Source organism: Stereum hirsutum (genome assembly GCF_000264905.1).
Source record: "Stereum hirsutum FP-91666 SS1 unplaced genomic scaffold STEHIscaffold_5, whole genome shotgun sequence".
In the NCBI taxonomy this organism is placed as follows: domain Eukaryota; kingdom Fungi; phylum Basidiomycota; class Agaricomycetes; order Russulales; family Stereaceae; genus Stereum; species Stereum hirsutum.
This window is the reverse complement of record NW_006763135.1, coordinates 1,372,116-1,394,529: the sequence shown is the minus strand read 5'-3', so window position 1 is coordinate 1,394,529 and position 22,414 is coordinate 1,372,116. Positions and strand designations below refer to the sequence as shown.

The 22,414-nt window shown below is 51.3% G+C and overlaps 8 protein-coding genes across 8 annotated transcripts; 6 read left to right on the top strand and 2 right to left on the bottom strand.

Annotated features, from left to right (window-relative positions):
- Positions 1 to 41: 41 nt before the first annotated feature.
- STEHIDRAFT_76960 (prefoldin subunit) lies at positions 42 to 1,093 on the top strand. Its single transcript, XM_007302381.1, has 5 exons — positions 42 to 174; positions 235 to 311; positions 378 to 489; positions 552 to 716; positions 765 to 1,093. Exons 1-5 carry the CDS (start codon positions 100 to 102, stop codon positions 993 to 995), a joined length of 660 nt encoding a protein of 219 aa, XP_007302443.1. The 5' UTR covers positions 42 to 99; the 3' UTR covers positions 996 to 1,093.
- A 330-nt stretch (positions 1,094 to 1,423) lies between these two features.
- Positions 1,424 to 4,286, top strand: STEHIDRAFT_120361 (lysine-tRNA ligase). The gene is made up of 9 exons (XM_007302771.1): positions 1,424 to 1,637; positions 1,750 to 1,879; positions 1,960 to 2,339; positions 2,402 to 3,209; positions 3,271 to 3,321; positions 3,383 to 3,431; positions 3,501 to 3,720; positions 3,856 to 3,935; positions 4,025 to 4,286. Exons 1-9 carry the CDS (start codon positions 1,564 to 1,566, stop codon positions 4,117 to 4,119), a joined length of 1,887 nt encoding a protein of 628 aa, XP_007302833.1. The 5' UTR covers positions 1,424 to 1,563; the 3' UTR covers positions 4,120 to 4,286.
- Positions 4,287 to 4,392: 106 nt separating this feature from the next.
- Positions 4,393 to 5,416, bottom strand: STEHIDRAFT_120360 (uncharacterized protein). The gene is made up of 4 exons (XM_007302770.1): positions 5,206 to 5,416; positions 4,997 to 5,131; positions 4,828 to 4,920; positions 4,393 to 4,761 (listed from the first exon to the last, which is right to left on the bottom strand). Exons 1-4 carry the CDS (start codon positions 5,335 to 5,337, stop codon positions 4,630 to 4,632), a joined length of 492 nt encoding a protein of 163 aa, XP_007302832.1. The 5' UTR covers positions 5,338 to 5,416; the 3' UTR covers positions 4,393 to 4,629.
- Positions 5,417 to 6,239: 823 nt separating this feature from the next.
- Positions 6,240 to 10,656, top strand: STEHIDRAFT_95148 (uncharacterized protein). Its single transcript, XM_007302769.1, has 11 exons — positions 6,240 to 6,628; positions 6,742 to 7,168; positions 7,227 to 7,302; positions 7,362 to 7,960; positions 8,022 to 8,443; positions 8,514 to 8,548; positions 8,606 to 8,643; positions 8,702 to 8,769; positions 8,845 to 8,866; positions 8,933 to 9,126; positions 9,224 to 10,656. The coding sequence occupies exons 1-11, from the start codon at positions 6,309 to 6,311 to the stop codon at positions 9,771 to 9,773; spliced, it is 2,751 nt and encodes a 916-aa protein (XP_007302831.1). The 5' UTR covers positions 6,240 to 6,308; the 3' UTR covers positions 9,774 to 10,656.
- Positions 10,657 to 11,906: 1,250 nt separating this feature from the next.
- STEHIDRAFT_167504 (MFS general substrate transporter) lies at positions 11,907 to 14,210 on the top strand (the record flags this gene model as incomplete). The annotated part of the gene is made up of 14 exons (XM_007302768.1): positions 11,907 to 11,943; positions 12,001 to 12,198; positions 12,257 to 12,305; positions 12,366 to 12,433; positions 12,496 to 12,599; positions 12,651 to 12,730; positions 12,789 to 12,858; positions 12,915 to 13,138; positions 13,204 to 13,501; positions 13,565 to 13,656; positions 13,714 to 13,751; positions 13,806 to 13,874; positions 13,932 to 13,947; positions 14,011 to 14,210. The coding sequence occupies 14 exons, from the start codon at positions 11,907 to 11,909 to the stop codon at positions 14,156 to 14,158; spliced, it is 1,491 nt and encodes a 496-aa protein (XP_007302830.1). The 3' UTR covers positions 14,159 to 14,210.
- A 456-nt stretch (positions 14,211 to 14,666) lies between these two features.
- STEHIDRAFT_130123 (uncharacterized protein) lies at positions 14,667 to 18,230 on the top strand (the record flags this gene model as incomplete). The annotated part of the gene is made up of 15 exons (XM_007302767.1): positions 14,667 to 14,699; positions 14,752 to 14,928; positions 14,983 to 15,067; positions 15,128 to 15,208; positions 15,259 to 15,512; positions 15,568 to 15,978; positions 16,029 to 16,292; positions 16,345 to 17,040; positions 17,101 to 17,216; positions 17,354 to 17,420; positions 17,477 to 17,518; positions 17,582 to 17,659; positions 17,715 to 17,811; positions 17,874 to 17,911; positions 17,970 to 18,230. The coding sequence occupies 15 exons, from the start codon at positions 14,667 to 14,669 to the stop codon at positions 18,228 to 18,230; spliced, it is 2,700 nt and encodes an 899-aa protein (XP_007302829.1).
- A 261-nt stretch (positions 18,231 to 18,491) lies between these two features.
- STEHIDRAFT_120358 (P-loop containing nucleoside triphosphate hydrolase protein) lies at positions 18,492 to 20,113 on the top strand. The gene is made up of 8 exons (XM_007302766.1): positions 18,492 to 18,671; positions 18,731 to 18,863; positions 18,923 to 19,068; positions 19,147 to 19,214; positions 19,269 to 19,356; positions 19,410 to 19,648; positions 19,708 to 19,742; positions 19,796 to 20,113. The coding sequence occupies exons 1-8, from the start codon at positions 18,533 to 18,535 to the stop codon at positions 19,812 to 19,814; spliced, it is 867 nt and encodes a 288-aa protein (XP_007302828.1). The 5' UTR covers positions 18,492 to 18,532; the 3' UTR covers positions 19,815 to 20,113.
- A 419-nt stretch (positions 20,114 to 20,532) lies between these two features.
- Positions 20,533 to 22,176, bottom strand: STEHIDRAFT_155515 (uncharacterized protein; the record flags this gene model as incomplete). The annotated part of the gene is made up of 4 exons (XM_007302765.1): positions 20,533 to 20,783; positions 20,850 to 21,933; positions 21,985 to 22,026; positions 22,087 to 22,176. The coding sequence occupies 4 exons, from the start codon at positions 22,174 to 22,176 to the stop codon at positions 20,533 to 20,535; spliced, it is 1,467 nt and encodes a 488-aa protein (XP_007302827.1).
- Positions 22,177 to 22,414: the final 238 nt, after the last annotated feature.

Here is a 22,414-nt window from a genome sequence, read left to right as displayed (position 1 = left end):
AGGTCACGATGTTTTATTACACTTCACTTCGCTTGTACCTCCGATCACTATCCTACAAAGAGCTCCCATCCTCATAATTTCTGTATCAGACTGATCTAAATGGCATCCTCAACGCCCGCGAAGACGATGCAGGAGGAGAAAAACCCTCGAGGAATCCCCAAAGCTCTATTCATCGTGCGTATACGATCCATGTCTTTCGAAAACACATACTGACATACCCAACCTTGTACTCAGAGCGACGTGGAGGAATATCTCGGGAGTCCAGATGCCGACATTGAAAAGGTTCTGACCGCATTCCAGGAAGCAATAGCGTGTGTACACTCTGCTCTGCTCATGCGATCTTACACTGATCCTCGCCACCCTTCATCATAATGCAGGAAGTACCGATATATGGACGGTAATCTCGGTCAACGAAGACAAAGCTTGGAGGAGAAGATTCCGGATATCAAGAAGACGTTGAACATGGTGGAATATCTCAGAGAGAGACGGGTGCGTCTGACTCTTTTCCCTTGACCGCTACATATCACAGCGTCTGATCGCGGCTACTGTAGGAAGGCAAAAAGGCCGAGAAGACGGATGAAGATGATCTGGATGATGACTTAGACGAAGCCGACGAAGGAGAGCCTAAAGCTTTGCGGACGACCTTCGAGCTCGCCGACACTCTGTACGCGGAGGCTGAACTGGAAGAGACGGACACCGTGTACCTCTGGCTAGGAGTGCGTACATTCAGTCATGTCTTGATAATTCTTACTGAATGTATCTAGGCCAATGTAATGTTGTCCTACAAAATCCCAGTGGCCATTGAGCTCCTACAATCGAAGCTGCAGGTGGCGCAGACGAGTCTCAACAACACAACAGAAGACTTGGAGTTTATTCGAGAGCAGATTACGGTGATGGAGGTAAATACGGCCAGGGTGTACAACTACGATGTCAAACGAAGACGGGAGAAGCGCGAGAAGGAGCAGGCAGCGTCGAAAGAAGTGGCGAAGGAATGAATGCTGCAATGAATTCTTAGTGACCCGCGCCCGAAACGTACCATGTCCCTATCATGATGGCCTTGTTCGCTGGACACCTTTGACGGCATTATCTTGGTGGGTTGGAAGAGACACTTGAAGGCCGCAGCCAGGACAACAGGTTTGTAGGTATTATCGAGGCGAATCCTGCTAACAGAGAATTGTGGCCCCTGTTACGAGGCACCAGATCACTAACTTCGTTAATGATCCATGATATGCATGAGTCGGTGAACTGGTGGTAATAGATTGAGTCAAGCGGCTCATACCAGCATCCAGATCAGCTGTGTTGACATGAAATTAGACAAGGATCGTCGTAACCGTTGAGGGTGGCGTTTCAAAGCGTATTGACTTCGTCGAGTTTAAATTCATGTGAACGGCGAAGCGGCATCTGCCGAACAAAAGTCTGACCTGCCTTCGGCGGATTTGGATGTTGAGAAGATTGACTCGATTACAGGCGTACACCCACAACCCTCATTATCACTCTCATCTTAGTCTTAATCGCCAGCGTCCTAGCTTCCCCCCAATCGTCGTCCGATCTTTCAGAGCCACTATGTCTGCAGAAGCAACTCCTCCGGCAGCGGGGACTCACCTCGATGAGGTTACGGGCGAGCTGGTGTCCAAGCAGTGCGTGTGATGTCTTGTTTTATTGTTTTATATATTCTGTTTCGGTGAGGGTATGGGCAGGTGAATATATGGATGTGGAGGCTGACATTTTGAACGGTATGATCTGTGATAGGGAGTTGAAGCGTCGTAAGGACAGACGTGAAAGGGAGGCCAAGAAGGCCGCCAAGGGTCCTGCACCGGAAAAGAAGGGAGCAGCCGTATCTAAGAGCGCTGCTGCGAACGAGGATGACTTGAACCCCAACGTGTGTTTTTCTCGATTCAGAAAATGAAGCCTGCGGTGTTTCCTGAGTGTATACTGACAGTGGGTTTCTCTTCGTTACAGCAATACTTCGAGCTTCGGTCTCGACAAATCCAAAAGCTACGAGAGACTCAGTCTCCAAACCCATATCCTCACAAGTTTGAGCCCTCTATCTCTCTTACCGAATACGTCGAACTTTACGGGTTCAACGAGGAGGAGGTCAAGGCCGAGGAGGAGAAGGTGGCCGCAGAGTTGAAGGAGAAGAAGGTCGGCGATGAGCTGCTCAAGAAGGGTGTGGCGTCGGTGAGGGCGAGACATTCAATCATCAAGCCTGGAGAAAAGCTGGCAGGCACGGTGCAGGCTCTTGCTGGTCGTATACACAACGTACGCGCTTCTGGTCAGAAGTTGCGTTTCTACGACTTGCACGGCGAGGGCACGAAGGTGCAGATCATGGCCACCCTGCAGTACGTCAACAAATTTATTTCCGTCTTCCACCTTCGTTTGACTTTTTCCTCTTAACGTGAAGGGATGCGGAAAACCCTGACACCTACGTCGAGACGCACGATATCTTCCGTCGAGGTGACATCGTCGGTGTCGTGGGCACTCCCTCTCGTACCAAGAAGGGTGAACTCTCCATCTCCCCCTCCAAAATGGTTCTCCTCGCTCCCAACCTTCACCAGCTTCCCTCGGGCCACTTCGGCCTCAAGGACGTCGAGACCCGCTACCGCAAGCGCTACCTCGACCTCATCCTCTCCGAAGAGACCCGTCGTATCTTCGTCACTCGTTCGCGCATCATCAACTATATCCGCCGATACTTCGATAACCTTGGTTTCTTGGAGGTTGAGACGCCGATAACGAGCATGGTTGCGGGCGGAGCGACTGCTAAGCCGTTCGTCACGCATCACAACGACCTTGATCTCGACCTCTACCTTCGTATCGCCCCCGAGCTCTATCTCAAGCAACTCGTCGTCGGTGGATTGGACCGTGTATACGAAATCGGTCGTGTCTTTAGGAATGAGGGTATCGACATGACGCATAACCCGGAATTCACGATCTGCGAGTTCTATATGGCGTATGCGGATATGTACGATGTCATGGATTTGACGGAGTGTTTGGTCGAGGGTATGGTGAAGTACCTGACGAACGGCAAGACGACGTTGACATATCATCCGGAGGGGAAGGGTGGGAAGGAGTATTTGTTGGAGTTTAAGAGGCCGTGGAAGCGGTATGACATGATTGAGACGTTGGAGGAGAAGTTGGGTGTGAAGTTCCCGGCGGGCGACCAGCTTCACACCGATGAGACCAATGTCTTCTTGAGGGATTTGTGCAAGAAGGTACGTTTTATCTACTTAAATTGTGATCCGAACATAATACTGACTGATCTTCACTCGACAGCACAACGTTGATTGCAGCGAGCCCCGAACGAACGCACGGTTGCTTGACAAGGTATGCCGTATAGTCTGAAAAGGCACTCGATTCCTCCTTAATTCAAAATATCTTCTCTTAGCTCGTTGGCGAATATATTGAACCACTCTGTATCTCACCTGCCTTCATCGGTACGTCTCACTCATCCGTGGCACGCAACCCCCTTACCAATCTGACCTTACCTTAACTTTCATTATCAGTCGGCCACCCTCAAGTCATGTCCCCTCTCGCCAAGTGGCATCGCTCCCGCCCCGGTCTCTGCGAACGTTTCGAGGGCTTCCTCTGCGGCAAGGAGATCTGCAACGCCTACACGGAGTTGAACGATCCCTTTGAGCAGCGTGCGAGGTTCGAGGAGCAGGTGAGGCAGAAGGCACAGGGAGACGACGAGGCGCAGGATATTGATGAGACGTTCGTAGACGCGTACGTGTTTTTCGCTGTTTACCTTGCTCTATCTTTGGCGCCCCTCCTGCCTGCCCTTTCATTGTTGAAGGCTCTGAATGCGCAAGTGATCTGACCATCTTTTTTTTTTGACTTCTATTTGTCGACGCTATACAGGCTGGAACACGGTCTCCCCCCGACCGGTGGATGGGGTATCGGTATCGACCGTCTCGTCATGTTCCTCACCGACTCTACCAGTACGTCTTCTGTTCATCTCACTGCCCCCCACAACCACACGTCTACATACATCTTGCAATCAATTACTAACCCGATTCAAATCACATAGACATCAAGGAAGTTCTCCTCTTCCCCGCCATGAAGCCCGTCGAGAACGCCGCAAACACCTCGACCGCGAACCCTGGTCCGGGCGGTCAAGTCTAGAGAGGATAGAGCGGTGTTCGTGCTGTTGGTATTAACTATCTCTCGGGTGTCCTGCGAGAGTGGGTGGAGAAGCCAAAAAATGTATAGAATTCTGTCTTGCGTGTGTAGCTTACAGTACCTGTAAGTTCGTGAGAAGCACTGATATAATCTTCTGAGGTGAACGTTTCGGATGAACGCGGACAGTGATTTCTTGCCTCATAGATAAATTCGCGGCGGAGACTCTGGACATTGCGCATTGCGCATTCATTCGATTGGTGCGACAGAAGAAAATACAGAATAGCTACAGGACAGTGATCGATACCGATACTAGTACAAGGTTGCCTTGATACAGTGCAGATGTGTACACGAACAGGATTAGACCCCCAAGAAAGAGGACTCGAGAGGAAGGAATCGGAATTGTGGGTATGAAGCATAAGAGAGGATGAAATAGGCTGAAGATGTCATACTTCCACGGTCGAAGAAAGAAAAAGAAAGAGAAACTTCATAGGTAGCAGACGGAAATCCACTGCATCACGCCACACCGTTAGTAGGGTGGTAGATCGAAGTAGGAGACTCAGTCGTCGGCTGAGTGGGCGAAATTGCGTTTCCTTCTTCGGCGCTCTTGGGGTGCAGCACCTTATCCAGCGTGTTGTTGCGCTGGAGCTATTCGGGGATCGAAACCGGACCATCAGCATAAGATAGCGAAACAAGACAACGGAGGTGACCTACGTCGGCGGAGGCCTTACGCTCCTGCACCTGTTCGAGCTCTGTTTTCCTGGCGAGAGTTTCCTGGTGGAGACGTGCTTCTCGCTCATGGGTCATCTATTCAAATGACAAGGTGCGCAGGATATATATCATTTACTGTGCCAATATTTGTGAGGGGAGAGAGAGAACAAACCTTGATTTCTTTCTCCGCCTTCTGCGCGTTCTGGACGGCGACGTTGTGGGCATGATCGGCCGCGTTTAACTTCTGAGCCGTCTTGTGCTCTTTCTTCTCTGTTTTCTCGCCGGTCGAGATGGCGTGGTCTACGGCCTGTGTATGAAATGAATAAAAGTTCGCCGCAGTTGGATGGGTGGAGGGGAAGAATAGAGGGTCCTCGAACATACCTTGTGGGCCTTAGTCTCTGCCTTCTCGGCAGCTTTGAGATGCTTGATGGCGCCGGAGACCTGCTTGTCGTCAGCCTTTGCTTCTTTGACGAAGGCCTTTTCGAGTCTCTTTGCGTCGTCGGAAACAGACATTGTGGTGGTGAGAGTTTGTGAGTGGGGTGTGAAGGATGGATGGGTGAATGTGCTCGGGTGGGTTGCAGCCTAAATTATCTGTCTGGAGGACGATGACGAGGGTGTGAGTGGAGCGTTGCTCGCAGCGTCAGTGTCGATCGAGGTGGCGAGTGGCTGCAGCTAGTTGACAGCTGTTGGCGCCGGGGCCACCAACCACGAAGATATCCCGGAGAACATGCACAATGACGTCACGCGCAGACAAAAAAACCGCTTCCTGTTCTATTTTTTTTCTGTTGTCGCCAACTACATCCGAGACCGAATGTCTCGGTCGCCACACGTTCAATTGTCGCCACAGACGTCGGAACGGCGATACAGAGCACATATCCCGCGATAAATGGAGTCGGAGACGATAGCAATGAGGGTGGTATGAAATATGGAGTGCGGGGGTGGCTGTCATGAATCGGGGTGACGGCTCGAGGGGAATGCCAAGTATGTACGCAGCGACCCCGTCGAGGCTGCGACGGTCAGTGCCTGAGCCCTCGCTGTCCACGGACATAAATCCCCATTTATTTTCCTCGTCGTAGACCTCGTCCACGACCATCAACATCAACACTTGACGCGACCTCGCATCGAGCGGCACAGCGAGCACGGACGGGACCCACTAGCGACAGAAGCCGGACACGATGACGAGCAGGCCAGAGGACAATTCCCATGCGAGTCCGATACCCGAAGTCAGTCTATCATTAGACCCCGCTGAGCAGAACGGCCAGCCTGCGCACTCCGCTGATCGTCAATCACAGTCAAATCTCCCTCCTAACCAACAGTCACATCCCCGTCCCGGCCCCCTTCGTCTCTCCGACCGTCTCTTTGACACAGACGACCTCGCTCCTCCTCTCCCTTCTCCCCCCTACAAGCGTGTCCCCAGCACATCCAATCTCAAGCCGGACGCACAACCGACTCCGCCCTATCGCTCCTCTTCTTCCATTGACCTCATGGAGAAGCCCGTCTTGGACGACAAGGGCCGCTTCCCAGAGCAGCACGACGCGTCGAACGAGCAGCAAAACGCGAAACCTACAGTGCACTACCACCAGGATACCAACAGTCCTGCTCCTGAGTATGCGGGCGGTCCCTCGCGCACGAACTCATTCCCGCTCCAGCATTCGAGGCAGCCGTCCTATGCGACATCCGACGACGGCGAAGATGATGACGAGGACTATGATTGGAGCGCCGAAGAAGATCTCGTTGATGAGGAGGCAAAGTTCGAGAGTCAGATGGGCATCAAGCAGAAACGCAAGGGCTGGGGCCCTAAACGGTCCGTCGTTTTATTGAACATGCCCCCGTCGCGCCGAAGCGACCTCTCCCTCCGTGCCCTGTTTCCGACTACGCGACTTACACGTACTGATATTTTCTATCGCGATGTTACAGGATCTTCACCCTTCTGTTCGGCTCCTTGATCGGATCAATGTTCGTTGCCGGCCTGCTTGTGGCGGGACCGATCCTTGTCCACTTCTTCTGGTACAAACCGAACCCGACCGCTCATCGACGCTACATCCTGGACAATATTGAGGCATGGCTCTTCTGGGCTGCCGCAAATGTTCTCATCTCATGGTGGCTCGCTATGATCATCGACGTCGTCCCTGCCATCTTTCGCGGCATCGTCGCTTTGTCTTGGGGTCATGTCTCCGAGAAGATCAAAACCCGCATCGAGATGTACAACTCCGTCAGGGGAAGCGTCAAGCCTCTCTTTTATGCTGCTAGCGGTTGGGTTAGCTGGATAATCCTCTTCGAACACATATACAAACTCTACGACGGCGACGATCCCTCGCAGAGTCAAGCTAGTTATACTGAACGAGTACGTCTTGCTTTATGTCCTCCCGAGGAAACTCTTGCTGACCTCTGCTTTTATTCAGCTTTTCGATGTCATCGAGTTCATCTTCTTCTTGGCTCTCGTCTGGTGTGCTCAGAAAATGTTGTCCCACATGATTGGTGAGTTATTCCGTTCTATTTCTTTCCCCCTCAAGTTTTGACATTTCATACCTCCATAGCTTTCGCATTCCACCAAACTGCATTCAAAGACCGTATAGACTACCTCCGTGAGGCCCTCGTCGTGATCGAGCGTCTGCGCGACTACCGTCCAAAGCACAAACATCGCAGTGGCGGACGTACCCCCAACTTTTTCGGCTTTACGACGCCCGCCTTCGAGCGAGATCACATGAACTGGGGCATGCGCAGCCGTACTGATACGCCTGAACCTCTTCGCCACACCCAGGGCCAAACTGACGAGGAAGACCACCTGGACGCAGATGACGAGGACGCTGGCGGGAAGGGTAAGGCGAGGAAGGGCAAAGCGAAGGATAAGAAGAATAGGATGTCGGCGGTCTCGACTAGGACGGTGACGCCTGATCCGGAGGCGATGGCGAATTCCAGAGGTACGATGGACAGTCCGTCGAGTCCGCATAGGTATCCGCCGGTGTCGCCGGACGGTATACAGAGAAGGACGTCGGATGGGAGCGATGAGATGGTGGTGATGCAGGCTGCGAAGGCGTTGAAGAACGCGGTGTTGCATGATGCGAGGAATATTCAGGGTAAGGAGGGCGAGACTGGTGGACTGGTATGGGATGTGACTTCTGCGCATGAGGCTAAGGTTTGTTTTCCGTTCGCTGCTGCCTCTCCTACCGAGGACTGACACTGATTTGTGGTTGTAGCGTCTGGCCAGGTCGATCTACAACACGTTCAAAGATCGCAAACGTCGTTTTCTTCTGCCCTCCGACTTCGAGCCGGCATATGGCACTCCCGAAGCAGCCCAAAAAGCCTTCCGCGTCTTCGACACAGACAACAACGGGGACATTTCCCGCGCCGAGATCAAGACCACACTACTCAAGATCTACAAGGAACGTCGATTCCTCTCACGGTCGATGCGCGATGTCGGCAACGCGCTACACACTCTCGACAGCATCCTCCTCTTCTTCGCCGCTATCATCCTGTTCTTCATCTCGTTGAGCGTGTTCGGAGTGAATTTCACGGAGTCGTTGACGAGTGTGTATACGATTGGGATTGCGGCGAGTTTCATATTTAGTGCGTCGGCGAGTAATGCGTTCGATTCGGTCATGTTTTTGTTCGTCACACAGTATGTTACTTTCACTCAGCCTACTTTCGTTGTGACGTGTGCTAACTTACCGTTTGTTTTTGTGTTCAAGTCCTTTTGATACCGGTGATCGCGTCTTCATCGATGGTGAGTTGCCCACGGACTTGTCCAGTTTTGACCTCGCTGACTGAACGACCTCCCTAGATGAGAACCTGGTTGTCAAGAAGATGGGTCTGTTCGCGGTAAGCATCTGATACCCTGCCGTGGTCAATGCAATGTCATTGATTACGCTTCTTGCAGACCATTTTCGCCCGTGCAGACGGAACGGAGACGTATTATTTCAACAGCATTCTGTTCAACAAGTTCATGTACGTGCATTGCATCCACTTTTGCTCACATCCCGTTAATTGATGTGCCCTATTCTTCCTTTCACGACCTTGCAGTACCAACGCTCGTCGTAGCGACGTGAGTCAAAGATCCTTATGGCTATGGCTTGCTCGTCGTCTGACCCAGTTTCCTTTGAACGTATAGAAAACATTCGAGAACCTTACGATGCAACTCTCCTGGCGTACGCCCATCGAGAAGTTGGACCAGCTCGAGAAGTGCATCAACGAGTGGCTGCAGAAGGACGAGAACCGGTGGTTCCAGCCGAGCACGTCGATCATGTTGCAGAACATTACGTTCCAGAGGCATCTTGAGATCACCATGGGTATCGGCCACAACGGGTACGTCTTTCCTTCTCTTTCTCTCCCTTCGTTCTTCCCTTCTCTCTTTCTCCCTTCGTTCTTCACTTCTCAACCTTGGTTGGTTACACTTACGTAGGACATGGCAAGATTGGGGCCTCCGCCTCGCACGAAAGACGGCCTTCCACGCAGCAGTGCAATACTATTGTCGCGAGCTCGGCATCGTGGCCTACGAAGCACCCATCCCTATCGTCTACGCTGACCCCGATACCGGTACCTACACCCCAACGTCACCCAACATGGGCTTCGAAGACTTCGACGTCATCCCGCCCTCGCCTTCCGTCCGTTCGGGCAACTTCGAGTCTTCGCAGGTCAACCTCGCCGTCCCCGGAGCCGCCGCTGCTGCACCAGATCAGGACAGGGAGAGTGAGAGGGAAAGAGATAATGGTGGATGGGTTCCAGAAAATGAACGACCGATTCCTATTGGTGGGTTGGCGGCACCGGCACCGGCGGATGCGGAGGTGGCGGGGGTGAATGGAGCGGGTGCGGGTGCGGGAGTGAGTGCGAGTGGGGTGAAGAGGACGTGGCTTGGGTTTACGCCGTTGGAGGATGGGAGGGGGAGCGAGGTGAGGGCGAGGAGGGCGATTAGCAAGAAGGCGGTTATGAGGGGGATGGGGGCGGATGGTTGATTTTTTCTTCTTCGCTCGACTCTTCCATCTAAAATGCATATATGCTGTGGGTTTTGATTTACTCTTGCCCCTCCTAATCTTCCTCGTCTTTGAATCTGCTCGGTCGTCCGACGGCCGACTTGCTTCGCCTTCGCCTTCTTGTACTTACTCGTGCGGGGGCGCAGTCCGACTAGGACGTCGCACTTTTCGTAGATCGAGCCTTGCGCATGATACCTCACTTCATCCATTCACCCATCATCGTCACGACCCTCCATCGATCATCCATCCACCCATCTTCTCCGTTCATCCATCCACCCGTCTTCTCCGTTCATTCATCCATCCTCTTCGCCTCGTCATCATGATTATCGGCGCATTCAGACTCCGAATTCATCATCCTTTCAAAACACCTCCATGCCATGCCTTGAACAACCTATTCATAGGAACATAGAAACATACATACATCTGCGTTGTTGTCGTGTCTTCTCCCCCTTGTTGTTGTTGTTTTGCTCGATTTCGGTTGTTGTTTGTTGTTCGTTGTGATGGTCGGTGGGCGGGAGGTTGGAAGTTTCACGTTAACTGACATTTTATGTTTCACGTTCAGCCCATATCTGCTTCATGCTCACGACTATTCGACTCTAATTGCACATCTCTCACCCTCATCATTCTCCTCATGTCATCGACCCGATCCTTAGCATCCAAGGTGTCTTCATCGCCTTCAGAATCCACATCACCCTCGTCGCATCATCCATATCGTCTCGCCTCGGCCTCATCCATCGCCACACATTGTTTCATCTGAGTACATTTATTCTGCCTTATTTTCTTTTACATTTACGTCCGCATCCAGTTTGTCCTTTGCTGATTCTACTTCGTGCTAAGGCTACCACTTTCGCAATTGACCATCTTCCCATCACATAACTGCAGGATCGTCGTCTCCCGCGCTCCAGAGGATCAGGAGTAAGGTACGCCTACCGTGGTGAGGTGAGAAACTTAGGAATCCCAAAGGAGCCTGCTTGTGAAGAGTCCGTTCTGCGCATCAGGAGAAGCCGAGATAAGTAGGCCAGGACACAACCCATCTCTGAGGACTCTAACATCGCCGTCCGTGCGCTCGAATCCCCTCGGACGAGTCTCACATACTCGGAACGCCGTGGGTAGCGGTGGGGCTTTTACGATGCTTGCATACCTCTTCCAGATCGCCGGCGTACCTTGTATCTATTTATGTTTAAGGTTGCGTTATTCGATCTTGGTCGGTGAGAAAATGAAGGATGATAAGTTAGGTGCGTATATTTTACCCCATTAAGGATTCACTATTTCTGGTTCGATATGTGTCTCTACTCTTCAAAACTAAGCTTTTTTTTGACATCCATGCTAGGGCGTTCGAAACGACACCACTCGAGCTCGCCGCATAGTCTCATCCGAGTGGAGGGTCAGATTAGATTAGATTGGATTAGATCCAAATGCTGCAGCCGCCCTGATCTAATCTGACTTCTACTTGCTTTCCGAGCTTACAGCAACCCTACAACGAGGACGCCCGACGTCCACCAAAAGGTTCGATGCGTAACTTATGTTTGGCGGCGCGTAGCGCGAGTAGGTTGCGGTGGGAAAGCGGATAAATTATGTCCGTTACACCGTGCGTATGCGAGGCAAATGCGAGGTATGGAGCGCAATGAACCCTGATTTTGGGCCGTGCAAAGATATATTTCGACCTGGCAATATCCCTACAAGGTAAGAAATCCCCCAGGGCCCGTTAGAATCGTCATCGAGAGGCTTTGGGGATTTATTCCGATTTTCTAATGCGATCTAATCTATGATCCTCTAGAAGCGCAACAGGTGAGAATCTGTGAGACTTTGCGCAGCGGACGAAGCAAGATCACCAGGCTGGTCTCGAGGCCTACCGCCAATCACGGTGTTCATCCACTACCACCTTACAGCTGGGCTGGTGACTTCTTACTGGTTTGCGCGCGCGAGGTCGGACGGCCAGGATTAATCAGATGATGTGTTCTTTTGCGAGTGTCTTATAATTAGAGCCTCTCGGCCGCCCATGATCCTTGGTTCTTCAATCCCTCTCAGTTTCCAACTCGTTCTGTCGGGTATGTCCACTTTATCGGTTCAGTAGGTCAGCGGGAAGTCTGACATCCTAGCCTGCTGCACAGAAAGATGTCTTTACCAGAGCCCAAGGGTGAGGCTGACTATTGTACGTAGAACGTTCTTGTTCCTCGTCGACTGCACGATTGACACTCGTGGACAATAGGCGATAACGCGAGTGGCAGTGGCCGTGAAGAGAGCATTGAACAGAAGCTCGACAAGAATGGGTTGCCCTTAGTGCCTCAGCCATCCTCCGATCCCTCCGACCCTCTCAACTTTCCTCAATGGTTGAAGGTCGTCATCCTGATTCAAGCGTCCGTCATGGCACTGCTGGGACCGTTTAATACCGCAGTAATTAACCCAGGTAATTTCTCGGTCGATTCTCGTTCAAACATGGGAAAGCTGACCTGAGTCTACTTTAGCCCTTGTTCCTCTCGGCGAGCATTTCGACGTGTCAACGGTGACGGCGAGGTGCGAATATTCTATTTCCGCCCCCTACTATAACTTATCATGCTTTGGGTTTCTCTACAGTTATCAGACTACCATTGCCATCGCCTTCGCGGGATCGGGAGCATTTCTATGGGTACCCCTAGCAAACAGTTAGCGCTCTGGTCTCTTCATATAACGACGTAGAGAGTTGACCTAGAAATCTTTGGTACAGCCTATGGGCGTCGACCAGTCATGCTTTTCACTGCCTTGGTCGCTGCAGCTTCTAGCCTAGGCTCTGGAAAAGCTGAGACTTGGGGCACACTCATTGTCTCCCGGGTACGTTCATTTACATGGTGTAACGTAGCTCTACCACTCACATTCTTGCAGGTGTTCAACGGCCTCGCCGTCAGTTCATTCTTCACGCTTGGAGCGGCTCTGGTATCGGACTGTTTCTTCCTTCATGAAAGGTGCGTATCTGTCAGGTTCATGACGAGACTGCTCAAGTCGAATGCAATTTATCCTCAGGGGGCGAGCCATGGGTCTTTTCACCGTCTGTCTAACAAACTCAGCAAACATCGCTTATATCCCTGGCGGTGTGCGTGTGTTTCATTGCCTGTCCTCTGTTCCATGACTCAGGGTTTTTTTGTCTAGTTTCTCGGGCAGTATGTCAGTTACAGATGGTGCTACTACCTTCCCGGCATTTGTGATATCACGCTGTTCGCGATCATGCTCTTTTGCTTGCCGGAGACCCTCTATCATCGCGGGTCAACTACAGTAGAGACTAAAAGACCTATCCTGAAGCGCATGAGGTTGTGGGGCTATCATCAGAAGGGTCACCATTTGAGGGTAGTGGATTTCTTGAGGCCATTCGAGATGTGAGCGGCCAGTATAACACTTCATGGTGTGTTTGTATACTGAACATCCTACCTTTATGGTGTAGGTTGCTATATCCTTCGGTCAGCGTCTTGGCCGTGTACTACGCCTTCTTGTTCACCATAAGTTCAATCTTGCCGGCCGTCACCTCTGCCTCCATCTTTACGGAGTTATACAATTTCACTGCCTCCCAGGTCGGACTCGCACTGGGTGTTGGCACTTTGATCGGAACGACGCTGGGCGAGATGCTGGGCGGCACCGTCGTGGATCGCACCATGTATATTCACCGGAAACGGCATCCCGACGCTGAAATTGTCCCAGAGGTTAAGTTACACGGGATTTGGGCAGGCGCTGCCCTCCAACCAGTAAGCCCTCCACTCATTTGAAGCCGCCGTAGCGCTACTGATCGATCCCTTTGAACTGACTAGATCGGCCTTTTAATATGGGGCTTCACGATAAACTACCATACCCCATGGATCGGACCCACCATGGGTTTCAGTATCATGTCCTTCGCCTTACAGTGAGTTGGATCTGCGCATACCCGGCCTGTCATGTCTGATCTTGCAACCTTCTCCAGAATTGTCACGACTGTCGTCTACAGCTACGCTACAGATTGTGAGCCATGCTTTGCTGCACTCCGGTGGACGTACCTAACTGCGATTTTGGCAGGCTACAAACCACAGACTTCAGAGATATCCCAGATATTCAACTTCATACGTCAGACGTTGGGTATGACCGGTGAGTGGCCTAGAAGCAATGGTACCGTTCCTCCATACTGACGCAGCCATGGATCAGTTGGGTTCTGGGCCATGTGAGTAGCTTTGGTGTACCGTATACAGGCCCACATTAATCGCTGATCCCTCCCTTTTTACAGCACAGGAGGGGAGAACCTAGGGTATCACCTGTTCAGCGTAATGCTTGCATTGATTGGACTGGTTCTTTTCGTCCCCGTCGTCTGGCTTATGTTCAAGGGCAAGGCTGCTCGGCTCAGGTTGGGGCAGCCGATTTCAACGCGGAAGTGAGATTTGTATCGAGTGGAAGGATACAGCGCCTATTGACGAAATGGACCTGTACTGTGATTTATGTCTATATGTGTATAATGATCTATTTTCTCTCCGTGGTCCCGAACTACGCGCTGTGAGACAACGCCCCAAAGCTTGCAGGTCGCGTGTAGTAATTACGATTCATCATGGATTACTTGCGGGATTGCTCCAAGCTGTTGTTTAGAAGGGTATGCATAGACGCTGTTAAGTACGCATTAAATGCCCAGCTGCGTATACAGAGGCGGCCTCTCCTTGAAGGTTCGAATGGTGCCACACAAAAGAGCCACGGTGTCATGCGCCACTTTTTCAGACTGAGTGGCACTTTCGGGCTCCGCTTCTAGCGTCTTGGTTTCTTCGATGAGCTCGAGGCTCCTTTCGACCACATTTAAGCCCTTCGCGCGCAATAGCTCTTTGACACTCCCATTTGACCTGCTGCTCCTCTCTGAACGCGCACCCGAAACGCTCTGTTTATCTCAGCTACATCATTATGGAGAGCGAGGTGAATCAACTCGTAGAAATGGTATGTCTACGGTGCTCTCGCAATTCATTTACTATTGTTGACACAGTATTAGGGGGCTACCGCTGCCCAAGCGCGAGCTGCCCTCAAACGATACAAAGATGTCATGCAGGCCGCTGAACGTATCTTTGAGGGCGCTTTCGATGATGTCGTAGACGAGGATGGAGACGCGCAGATGTCTGTTGTCGGTGCTTCGACCAGTGGGCGCGATGTGAAGTTGTCCGGTCTGGCGGTGCGTGTAGTAATGGATTGCTGCCCTGAGAATCCTGTTCATCGTACCCTTCAGACACCCGACGAAGACGAAGACGGTCCTGCTGACTCCGGCGACATGGCGGAGGACGATGATGAAGACGACGACGACGGGGATGAAGGTCAGTTTCTATCATGATAGTCTTGTACCAGGTGCTCAATCCAGGCTGTTGTGAGGTCAGATGACTATGTGGACTACGACTCGGATGAGGGTGTGAAAGTCACGAACGAGTCTTCTAGGGCGGTCAGCGATCCCTATGCAGGTGTGCATCCTGTTAGGCTGCTTTCGCTGTTGTATCTAAACGCCGGACAGGTATATTCTTTTCGAAGGACAGACGAGAAGAAGTCATTGAAGTAGAAGAGCCACTCGAGATTTATCATATCCCCGGGACGAGCTCCAATCTCAAGCTCATGCCGCAAGGTCAATGGATGAAAGGTTGTCCTGAAGGTGGCGAGCAGAACTACTTGTTCGGTCTCTACAATCAACTATCCTACGAGCCTTGTCTTTGTCCCCACGGTTGTGGGACGAGTGTCGCACGCAAGAAGGCAGACTTTTTCGCACTTTATGTGAGTGCCGCGTTTATGTTCGTTCTGTTTATCACACTCACAGACCATGTCTCAGCCTACCTTCGCAGAATATATTGAACATGTACGCGACGTCATCCGAGCTAAATGTCGAACCTGCTCGAAGGACTTCTGTCTAGCCTGTGGCGAGCCGTTCAATCATAAGAAAGTCCGACGATCAGCGCCCTCGGATGAGGATATCGACTTACTGCATTGTTCGAATATCCAAGGAGTCACCCTCGGAATCGGCCTTGCAATGCTCGAACAGCTCTATCATGACCAACTTAACGAGGTGTCGACGTTGTCAGATGAAGCCTCTCGAAAAAGCAAGAAACGAAAGGTTACGCCGACTGTCTCCCTGCCTCCGAATTTGGATTTTGATGACGAGGACGATGCGTACCCACTCCCCGTTGGCGTCGTGAAGAAATCGAAGGGTGGCATCGGTTATGCTGGCGATATGAAAGAAGATGTAAGGCTCTCATACGCACTGTAGGCCATTTTCTGATCTGGCTCTTTCAGACAACTGGACAGGCGGAAGCTTTGGCTCAGCAGAAAGCCAAGGATGAGAGTCTCGGAGCCCTCATGTCCCGTATTCGAGTCTATCTGCCTAACCTCCACCGAGATGGTGGCGGACAGGCCAGTGATTATCTCGTCCATCCCACAGCACTAGCTCATCTTCGTCGACGCTTCAACAATATCTGCAGCTCTCTCCTTCGAAACGACTCTCTCACTGATATGTCCGAGCGATCTGCTGTGTATTTCGAATTGTTCGAGTGGCTAGAGGTCAGTCAAATCCTTTATGCTCTTGTGTCTATACTCAATCCTACTCTCGCAGACAATTTCAAATCACGAAGCTCTCGCGAGCATGATGGCCATGCCCATCATGGTCGTCCAATCTGTAAAGACCACTCCGAAGAAGGCTGCCAATGGTACTCCACCTCCCCGCGAAAAGGCAGTTGTCTATGAAGGCAGTGCCGGCCCTCGAGAACTCTTGGAAGCCATCGTTATTCAAGCGCAAGCAGCTATCAAAGGTTTGGAGGGCGCGAAGCAGGCTGAGCTTGAGCCTGCGGAAATGACGGAAGAGCAGAAGCGGGTGACCAACGACACGAAGGGCAAGACCAAGGAGATCCCCGCCGTTGCCCTTTCAGAAGAGAATGAGAAACTCTTCAGTTTCTGCAATCGTATTCTAGCCACTGCCAACGCCATTGACCGTGCTCTGCGCGAAGTCAAGGGTGACAGCTTCGTGAAACGCCTACATGACTCGTTACCAAGGATCCACAGAGCCTCGGAGGACAAAAGCGAAGAAGTGTATGTTGAGGCGGACGCAACCGATGAGGCAACACAGAAGGCGTACGTCGAATGGGCCAATCGTGTGCGATTCGAGTATTGCGACCTCTCAATACCTGCACCCGAATCCGATGTCCGACGCTCGTCGGATGAGCCACCAAATTACAAGTTTTATTTCAACAACGAAGCCAGGATGCTCGCGTCTGCAGATATCCCCAAACGTTCACTTGCGATTGCAAAGGAGGTGCGAACTAGCACTACAGGCTTATCTTGCGAAGCGTAGCTGACTTGGCCCGCGTTTCAGCTCGCTGTACTCACTACAAACTTGCCCGTTGCGTGGGACTCATCGATTTTCCTTCGAGTTGACGAAAGTCGGGTCGATATCATCAAGGCATTGATCATAGGCCCAGAGGGTACACCGTAAGTACTGTCCGCCTCGCGAAAGTCTTGTTCGAACAACGTTTATATCGCCTTTCTATACAGATATCAGAACGGCTGGTCAGTGTAGCTTCCTTGGCCTCGCCTGGTGCAGGGCTAACATGTCTGCTTCGATACAGCTACCTTTTTGATATCTTCCTTGGTAACAGCTATAACCAGTCACCGCCTTCTGTCAAATATATGACCGTAAGTTTTCATGTCTAACAATCCTCGATGTCACTGTTCATATTTCCACCTCGCAGACGAACGGGGGAAAGTATCGGTTCAATCCTAATCTTTACGCGGTAAGTGGTTTGACAATTGAAGCATTCTAGTCAACAAAATTTTATCCCACGCATCTTCTTCAGGATGGCAAAGTATGCTTGTCACTGCTTGGTACCTGGCAAGGTCCTGGATGGGTTGCAGGAAAATCAACTTTGCTGCAGGTAAAGTCTAAATTCATCCCCATTCTTTTTGTCGTTGACCGTCTTTCTTCGTCAGGTTCTCATATCCATCCAATCCATGATTTTGTGCGACGAACCATATCTTAACGAGCCGGGCTGGGCAAACGCTGCTGGGACACCTCCTTCCATCGCTTGTGCGTTCTACTGTTTGCCGCACGCTATATCTAATTCTTAGTTAACTCATCTCAATTTATAGATTCCGCAAATGTGCGAAGGATGGTGGTCCGTACAGCGGTCAGTACACATGCTCTTACGCTGAGAGCTCGTCACTCATGGCATCCCTCCATTATAGATGTTGGGCAACATCAGAAATCCTCCAGAGCCTTTCGGGGACGTCATCCGAACCCACTTCCGTCTTAAAGCCCGCTCAATTACGGCACAGTTGGACAAGTGGTTGGCCCAGGACGACGGGAAGCTTACTCTAGCAGACGGCGCAGCCAGTGCTCGCGGACCGGCTGGTGCTAGTAGTGCTGCATTCCAGGCGGATATAGATGAGATGAAGCGTGTGCTCCAAGGATTACAGAATGAGAAGATTGGGGACACTTCTGCTTGAGCAGACGCCTGACATTTCTTGCTCCGACTCAATTCGATGACATTCCACATATATCAACATACGCACGCACCCACTTGTATTTTACAGTTGTACATCACGTAATTAAATTCCATACTTCGTGTATAATCAAGGCGTATTCAAACGTACCTGTTCTTCGAGGATGATGACGCGATCCTGTGGAAGCGAGCAATATCGATGTTCGAGTCAGCGTCGGGAGTATAACGTCCGCGCCTCTTGCTTCCTTACTGTCTACCGTCCGCTCTTTCCTCCGTCCTCGTTTACTGTCAACTACTTTCGGCGAAATGACACTTGAAGATGATTCACTCGTCTTTGTGGATGGCCTGACTTATCATCATAACAACTCCACTGTACCATCACTCAAGGACATTTCCATACACCTCCCGCCAGGCTCAAGGACTATCCTCGTTGGTGCCAATGGCGGTGAGTTGCCGTTCGCTGAGTAGCTCACGTCGATGGGCTCATGCTATCCGGGTCTACAGCTGGTAAATCTACACTTCTACAGATCCTAGCTGGGAAGAAGCTTGTGACGGCCAACGGGGCCAAGGTGTTCATTAAAGAGCGGGATGTGTTTAGGAACACCCCACCAGGTGTTACCCATCTTGGAACAGAGTGGTACGCTCCATGTTCTTGTTGGGTATATCTGATTCTCATATGGTGGATTTGGCGCGAAGGGCAATGAATCCTGTTGTTCGCGGCGATATCTTGGTCTCAGATTTCCTGGATAGTGTCGGTGGATACAGACATAAGGAACGAAGGGATCATCTGCTCGACATCCTCGATGTGGATTTGGATTGGCGCATGCACCAGATATCCGATGGTGCGTTCTCCTTCGATCGCGCTGGTAGTTTCCAAGAACACCGTGAGTAACTGTATGGTCTACTCTTGTACAATTCAGGTGAGAGAAGGAGAGTACAATTGTGTATGGGCCTTATGTCGCCGTGGGATGTGCTCCTGCTCGACGAAGTGATTCCTTTGTCTTGTCTCGACAATCAGGCCCTTAACACATTCTTATTCTAGGTCACTGTCGACCTGGATGTGCAAGTCAGGGATGATCTTCTCACATTTCTTAGAGAAGATAGTGAGGCGCGGGGTTCGACGATCCTTTGTAGGTGCTCAACATTACGGCTACGGCAATATCTACTAACTTTTGCTTTCCAGATGCGACCCACATCTTCGATGGACTATCCTCCTTCCCAACTCACGTCGCTCACATGCGCTTTGGATCATTCGTCACGAACCCGACTCCTTGGCCTCTTGTTCCTGTCGGGGGCACGTCTGCAATCCATGACAGTCAGTCATTGTATCTGGTCGCCCTCCAGTGGTTGAGGGAAGATCGTAAGGAGAGAGCAGAGCTCGAGAAGTCTGGACGAAAGGTTAGAGGCGCAAGACGTGATCAGGTGCGTACCTCGTGGGTGTCAATCCATCTTCATATCTAATCGTTAACGTCGTTTTGCAGGCTCTCCCGTCCGATTCAGAGACCTTCTACAAGAAGTATGCTTTTGCTATCTTCCGATGAGACACTTACTCAACCGTCTTTTTTGAAGATACGATTATAGCCATTGAGTGTAAAGAATCTCAGCGCCATGTTGAACGTAACATCTCACACGATAAGTTCAACATCTACGCCCCTCTATCTCTCATTCTGTTTCCTCTTCTTCTTTTACGGCTGCATCACAGTTTCTTGACAAATCCTGGGCTTGCTATCACTCGTTGGGTTCAACCTCCATCATACCTATTCCTCTCATTCTCTGCACACTCCAATGGAACTTCTCCCAGGGTTCAACATCTCTGTAGCTATATGTGTACACTAGATCTGTGTTTTCAACACCTCGACGGCTCGTCGTTATAGTTCCTATCACCGCATTCCATTCCACTCTGGACCCTCGCTCTCGCAAACTCGAATATCTTTGGGTCGTCGCAAGGATTACGCTATGTTCACAATTCCTTATTCAGAGAGAAGAGGATGTCAACAAATTTGCTGTTCAGATACGACCAACTTCGAGAAGAAATTTACAGCAGAAAAGCAATGACGATAACAATGTGGAGGTAGCAAAGACAACGAGCTACAGAGCAGAAAGACATCAATGCGAAGAGAAATAGGACGCGACTGTCCTAGGAAAGCATAGGGAAAATATGGGGAAAGCACAAGGTGAATATAAGATCGGGAGTGTCGTAAGTCATCTGCGAGCAGCGAGTCCGTTATGGGGATTCGATTATCCATGGTACGCGACATCTAGCGCCAGACTTGCGCAGGCCAGATCGGGAGTAACTTGCCAGGCTATCATACCGCGAGTACGTCGAAGCTGATACCTAGCAGGTCATCATCTTCGTCAGATGTGGTCGATGGGTCAAGGTCGGCAACGATGTCGAGGAGGAAATCGTGGGCCTCCTGACGGAGTTCCTGTCGTTTGTGACTGGACAATCCGTGTAAGATGTTCAGGGGAGCGGGGGGCAGGGTCTCATCGTCATCGGGCTCTGAAGTATCTTCATGAACTCGTTCGTCCGTCGCGGCTGCTTCTGGATCCTCGTAATCTGCAAAGTAACAAGTTCCCTGGTAAGTGATCGGCGTACACTGGTCAAAGGGAAGTGTTGACTGACCGTCGAGGTCATCTTCATCATCTACGAGGACATTTTCGACTTGATTCTCGTTTGGCTGTTCCTCGCTTTCTTGTTCAATACACGCCGGGTCGGTACTATCCTGGGCGACAGACGAGACCTCGCCGCTAGCATGACTGGGGTCGGCAGCTGCAGTGGGAAACCCGTCCTCCTCCTCCCCCGACTCGGCTGGTCGAGGCGGACACATGTCGGGTGCTTGGTCGTCAGCGTCAGATAATCTGGCGAGATCTGGGACCGCAGAGGTGGGAGAGACAGCTCCCTGGTTAAGCTCAAGCCCACCATCTTCTTGTTCCAATGTGGATGGCGGGACAGCGATATCGGACATGGGTCGAAGATCTATCACCTCGCTACCTATTGGTTCAAGGTTGACCTCGTCTACACTGGGGGAGCGATCGATTTCTCCTGTGCTGGCGTACGGAATAGATGGAGCGGGTCGAGAAAGAGAATCCCAGAAGCTATACAAAGCCTGCTCTGCAAGATGATTCGGTGTTGGTGCACCTGTGCCAGTAGCAGAGGGTCCTATGGCGACTACCTGGTCTATTTCGAACGCACGGTCTTCTTGTTCGGGTGCAACGGACAAGATAGCGACGTCGGACGTCGCAGAAATACCTGCCAAGCTATCTGAGGCCTGGTCTAAAGCATGCTTCGACGCCGCTGGTTCAGTGGGGTAAATACGCAATGCACAGATGGCCTGCAGAGGCAATGCGTTTGATTCAGGGAGGGGCGAGGCAGACAAGGCTTGCGAGGAGAAGACTTGGTCGTCGCCTATGTCTGCAAATATGTGCAGCTCGGGGGATGCAGACAAAATATTATATGGGAGTATGTCGTTATTCCCGAGCGAATGGTGCAAGGAAGAATCAGACTGTTCGGCCATGTCGAGCATAGGGACATCGTGGTGAGAAGATTGGACGTTGATCGTAGAAGGAACGGGGGACTGGTATCGGAACGTAGGCTGGTGTGCCATTACCCACGGCTGAGGGCCACTGTACGAGACTGTCGACTCAACATTGAGCGGGGCCGCTACCTGAGATGATCCGTCGGTCATGTCGACGTCGTGTGATACAGTCTGTAGGTGAGTCAGCCAACGGAGGTGAAAGATCGGTTGACTGATGAATACCTCGTCGTGGCGGGGTGACCAGAGCCCGATGGTAGTTGAAAACTGAGGGCAGACAATTTCTGGTTATCTACGGGTAGAATTAGAATGGTGTCATGTACGCACATATCCATCCATCAAATCCTCTCTGTACGTCAGTCTTCTCTTGACGAATGGCCGTCGCTCGATGAACACGCCCCAACCGCTCCCTGCCATATCGATGATGATCCTCCTCTTGTGAGTCGTCCAGAAAAGCGGTCCTCGTGGAACTGATTGGTAGATTTCTCGATCCTCGCCATGCAGGTACGCTCGATCCTGGATTTTAGCGTTTGTCGTTGATCGTTTGTATCGTGTGGTCCGATGCTGGGGGCGAGGATGTCGCTCGCGATGTGGAACATAAGTTGTCGATCGAGTAGGCCTTGCCGGTGATGCAGGCCGGCGCAGACACAGAGAG

What these genes read in the sequence shown, in the direction of transcription:
- STEHIDRAFT_76960 (XM_007302381.1), top strand. Translation starts at nt 100, where the DNA reads ATGGCATCCTCAACGCCCGCGAAGACGATGCAGGAGGAGAAAAACCCT. An exon ending in AATATCTCAGAGAGAGACGG is followed by an intron (nt 490 to 551) that starts GTGCGTCTGACT and finishes CGGCTACTGTAG; the next exon opens with GAAGGCAAAAAGGCCGAGAA. An exon ending in CCGTGTACCTCTGGCTAGGA is followed by an intron (nt 717 to 764) that starts GTGCGTACATTC and finishes GAATGTATCTAG; the next exon opens with GCCAATGTAATGTTGTCCTA.
- STEHIDRAFT_120361 (XM_007302771.1), top strand. Translation starts at nt 1,564, where the DNA reads ATGTCTGCAGAAGCAACTCCTCCGGCAGCGGGGACTCACCTCGATGAG. An exon ending in GGCGAGCTGGTGTCCAAGCA is followed by an intron (nt 1,638 to 1,749) that starts GTGCGTGTGATG and finishes GATCTGTGATAG; the next exon opens with GGAGTTGAAGCGTCGTAAGG. An exon ending in GTTCCTCACCGACTCTACCA is followed by an intron (nt 3,936 to 4,024) that starts GTACGTCTTCTG and finishes CAAATCACATAG; the next exon opens with ACATCAAGGAAGTTCTCCTC.
- STEHIDRAFT_120360 (XM_007302770.1), bottom strand. Translation starts at nt 5,337, where the DNA reads ATGTCTGTTTCCGACGACGCAAAGAGACTCGAAAAGGCCTTCGTCAAA. An exon ending in CAGAGACTAAGGCCCACAAG is followed by an intron (nt 5,132 to 5,205) that starts GTATGTTCGAGG and finishes TTTCATACACAG; the next exon opens with GCCGTAGACCACGCCATCTC. An exon ending in AGCGTAAGGCCTCCGCCGAC is followed by an intron (nt 4,762 to 4,827) that starts GTAGGTCACCTC and finishes ATCCCCGAATAG; the next exon opens with CTCCAGCGCAACAACACGCT.
- STEHIDRAFT_95148 (XM_007302769.1), top strand. Translation starts at nt 6,309, where the DNA reads ATGGAGAAGCCCGTCTTGGACGACAAGGGCCGCTTCCCAGAGCAGCAC. An exon ending in ATGTTTTTGTTCGTCACACA is followed by an intron (nt 8,444 to 8,513) that starts GTATGTTACTTT and finishes TTTGTGTTCAAG; the next exon opens with TCCTTTTGATACCGGTGATC. An exon ending in TGATCGCGTCTTCATCGATG is followed by an intron (nt 8,549 to 8,605) that starts GTGAGTTGCCCA and finishes CGACCTCCCTAG; the next exon opens with ATGAGAACCTGGTTGTCAAG.
- STEHIDRAFT_120358 (XM_007302766.1), top strand. Translation starts at nt 18,533, where the DNA reads ATGACACTTGAAGATGATTCACTCGTCTTTGTGGATGGCCTGACTTAT. An exon ending in GCGGGGTTCGACGATCCTTT is followed by an intron (nt 19,357 to 19,409) that starts GTAGGTGCTCAA and finishes TTTGCTTTCCAG; the next exon opens with ATGCGACCCACATCTTCGAT. An exon ending in GAGGCGCAAGACGTGATCAG is followed by an intron (nt 19,649 to 19,707) that starts GTGCGTACCTCG and finishes GTCGTTTTGCAG; the next exon opens with GCTCTCCCGTCCGATTCAGA.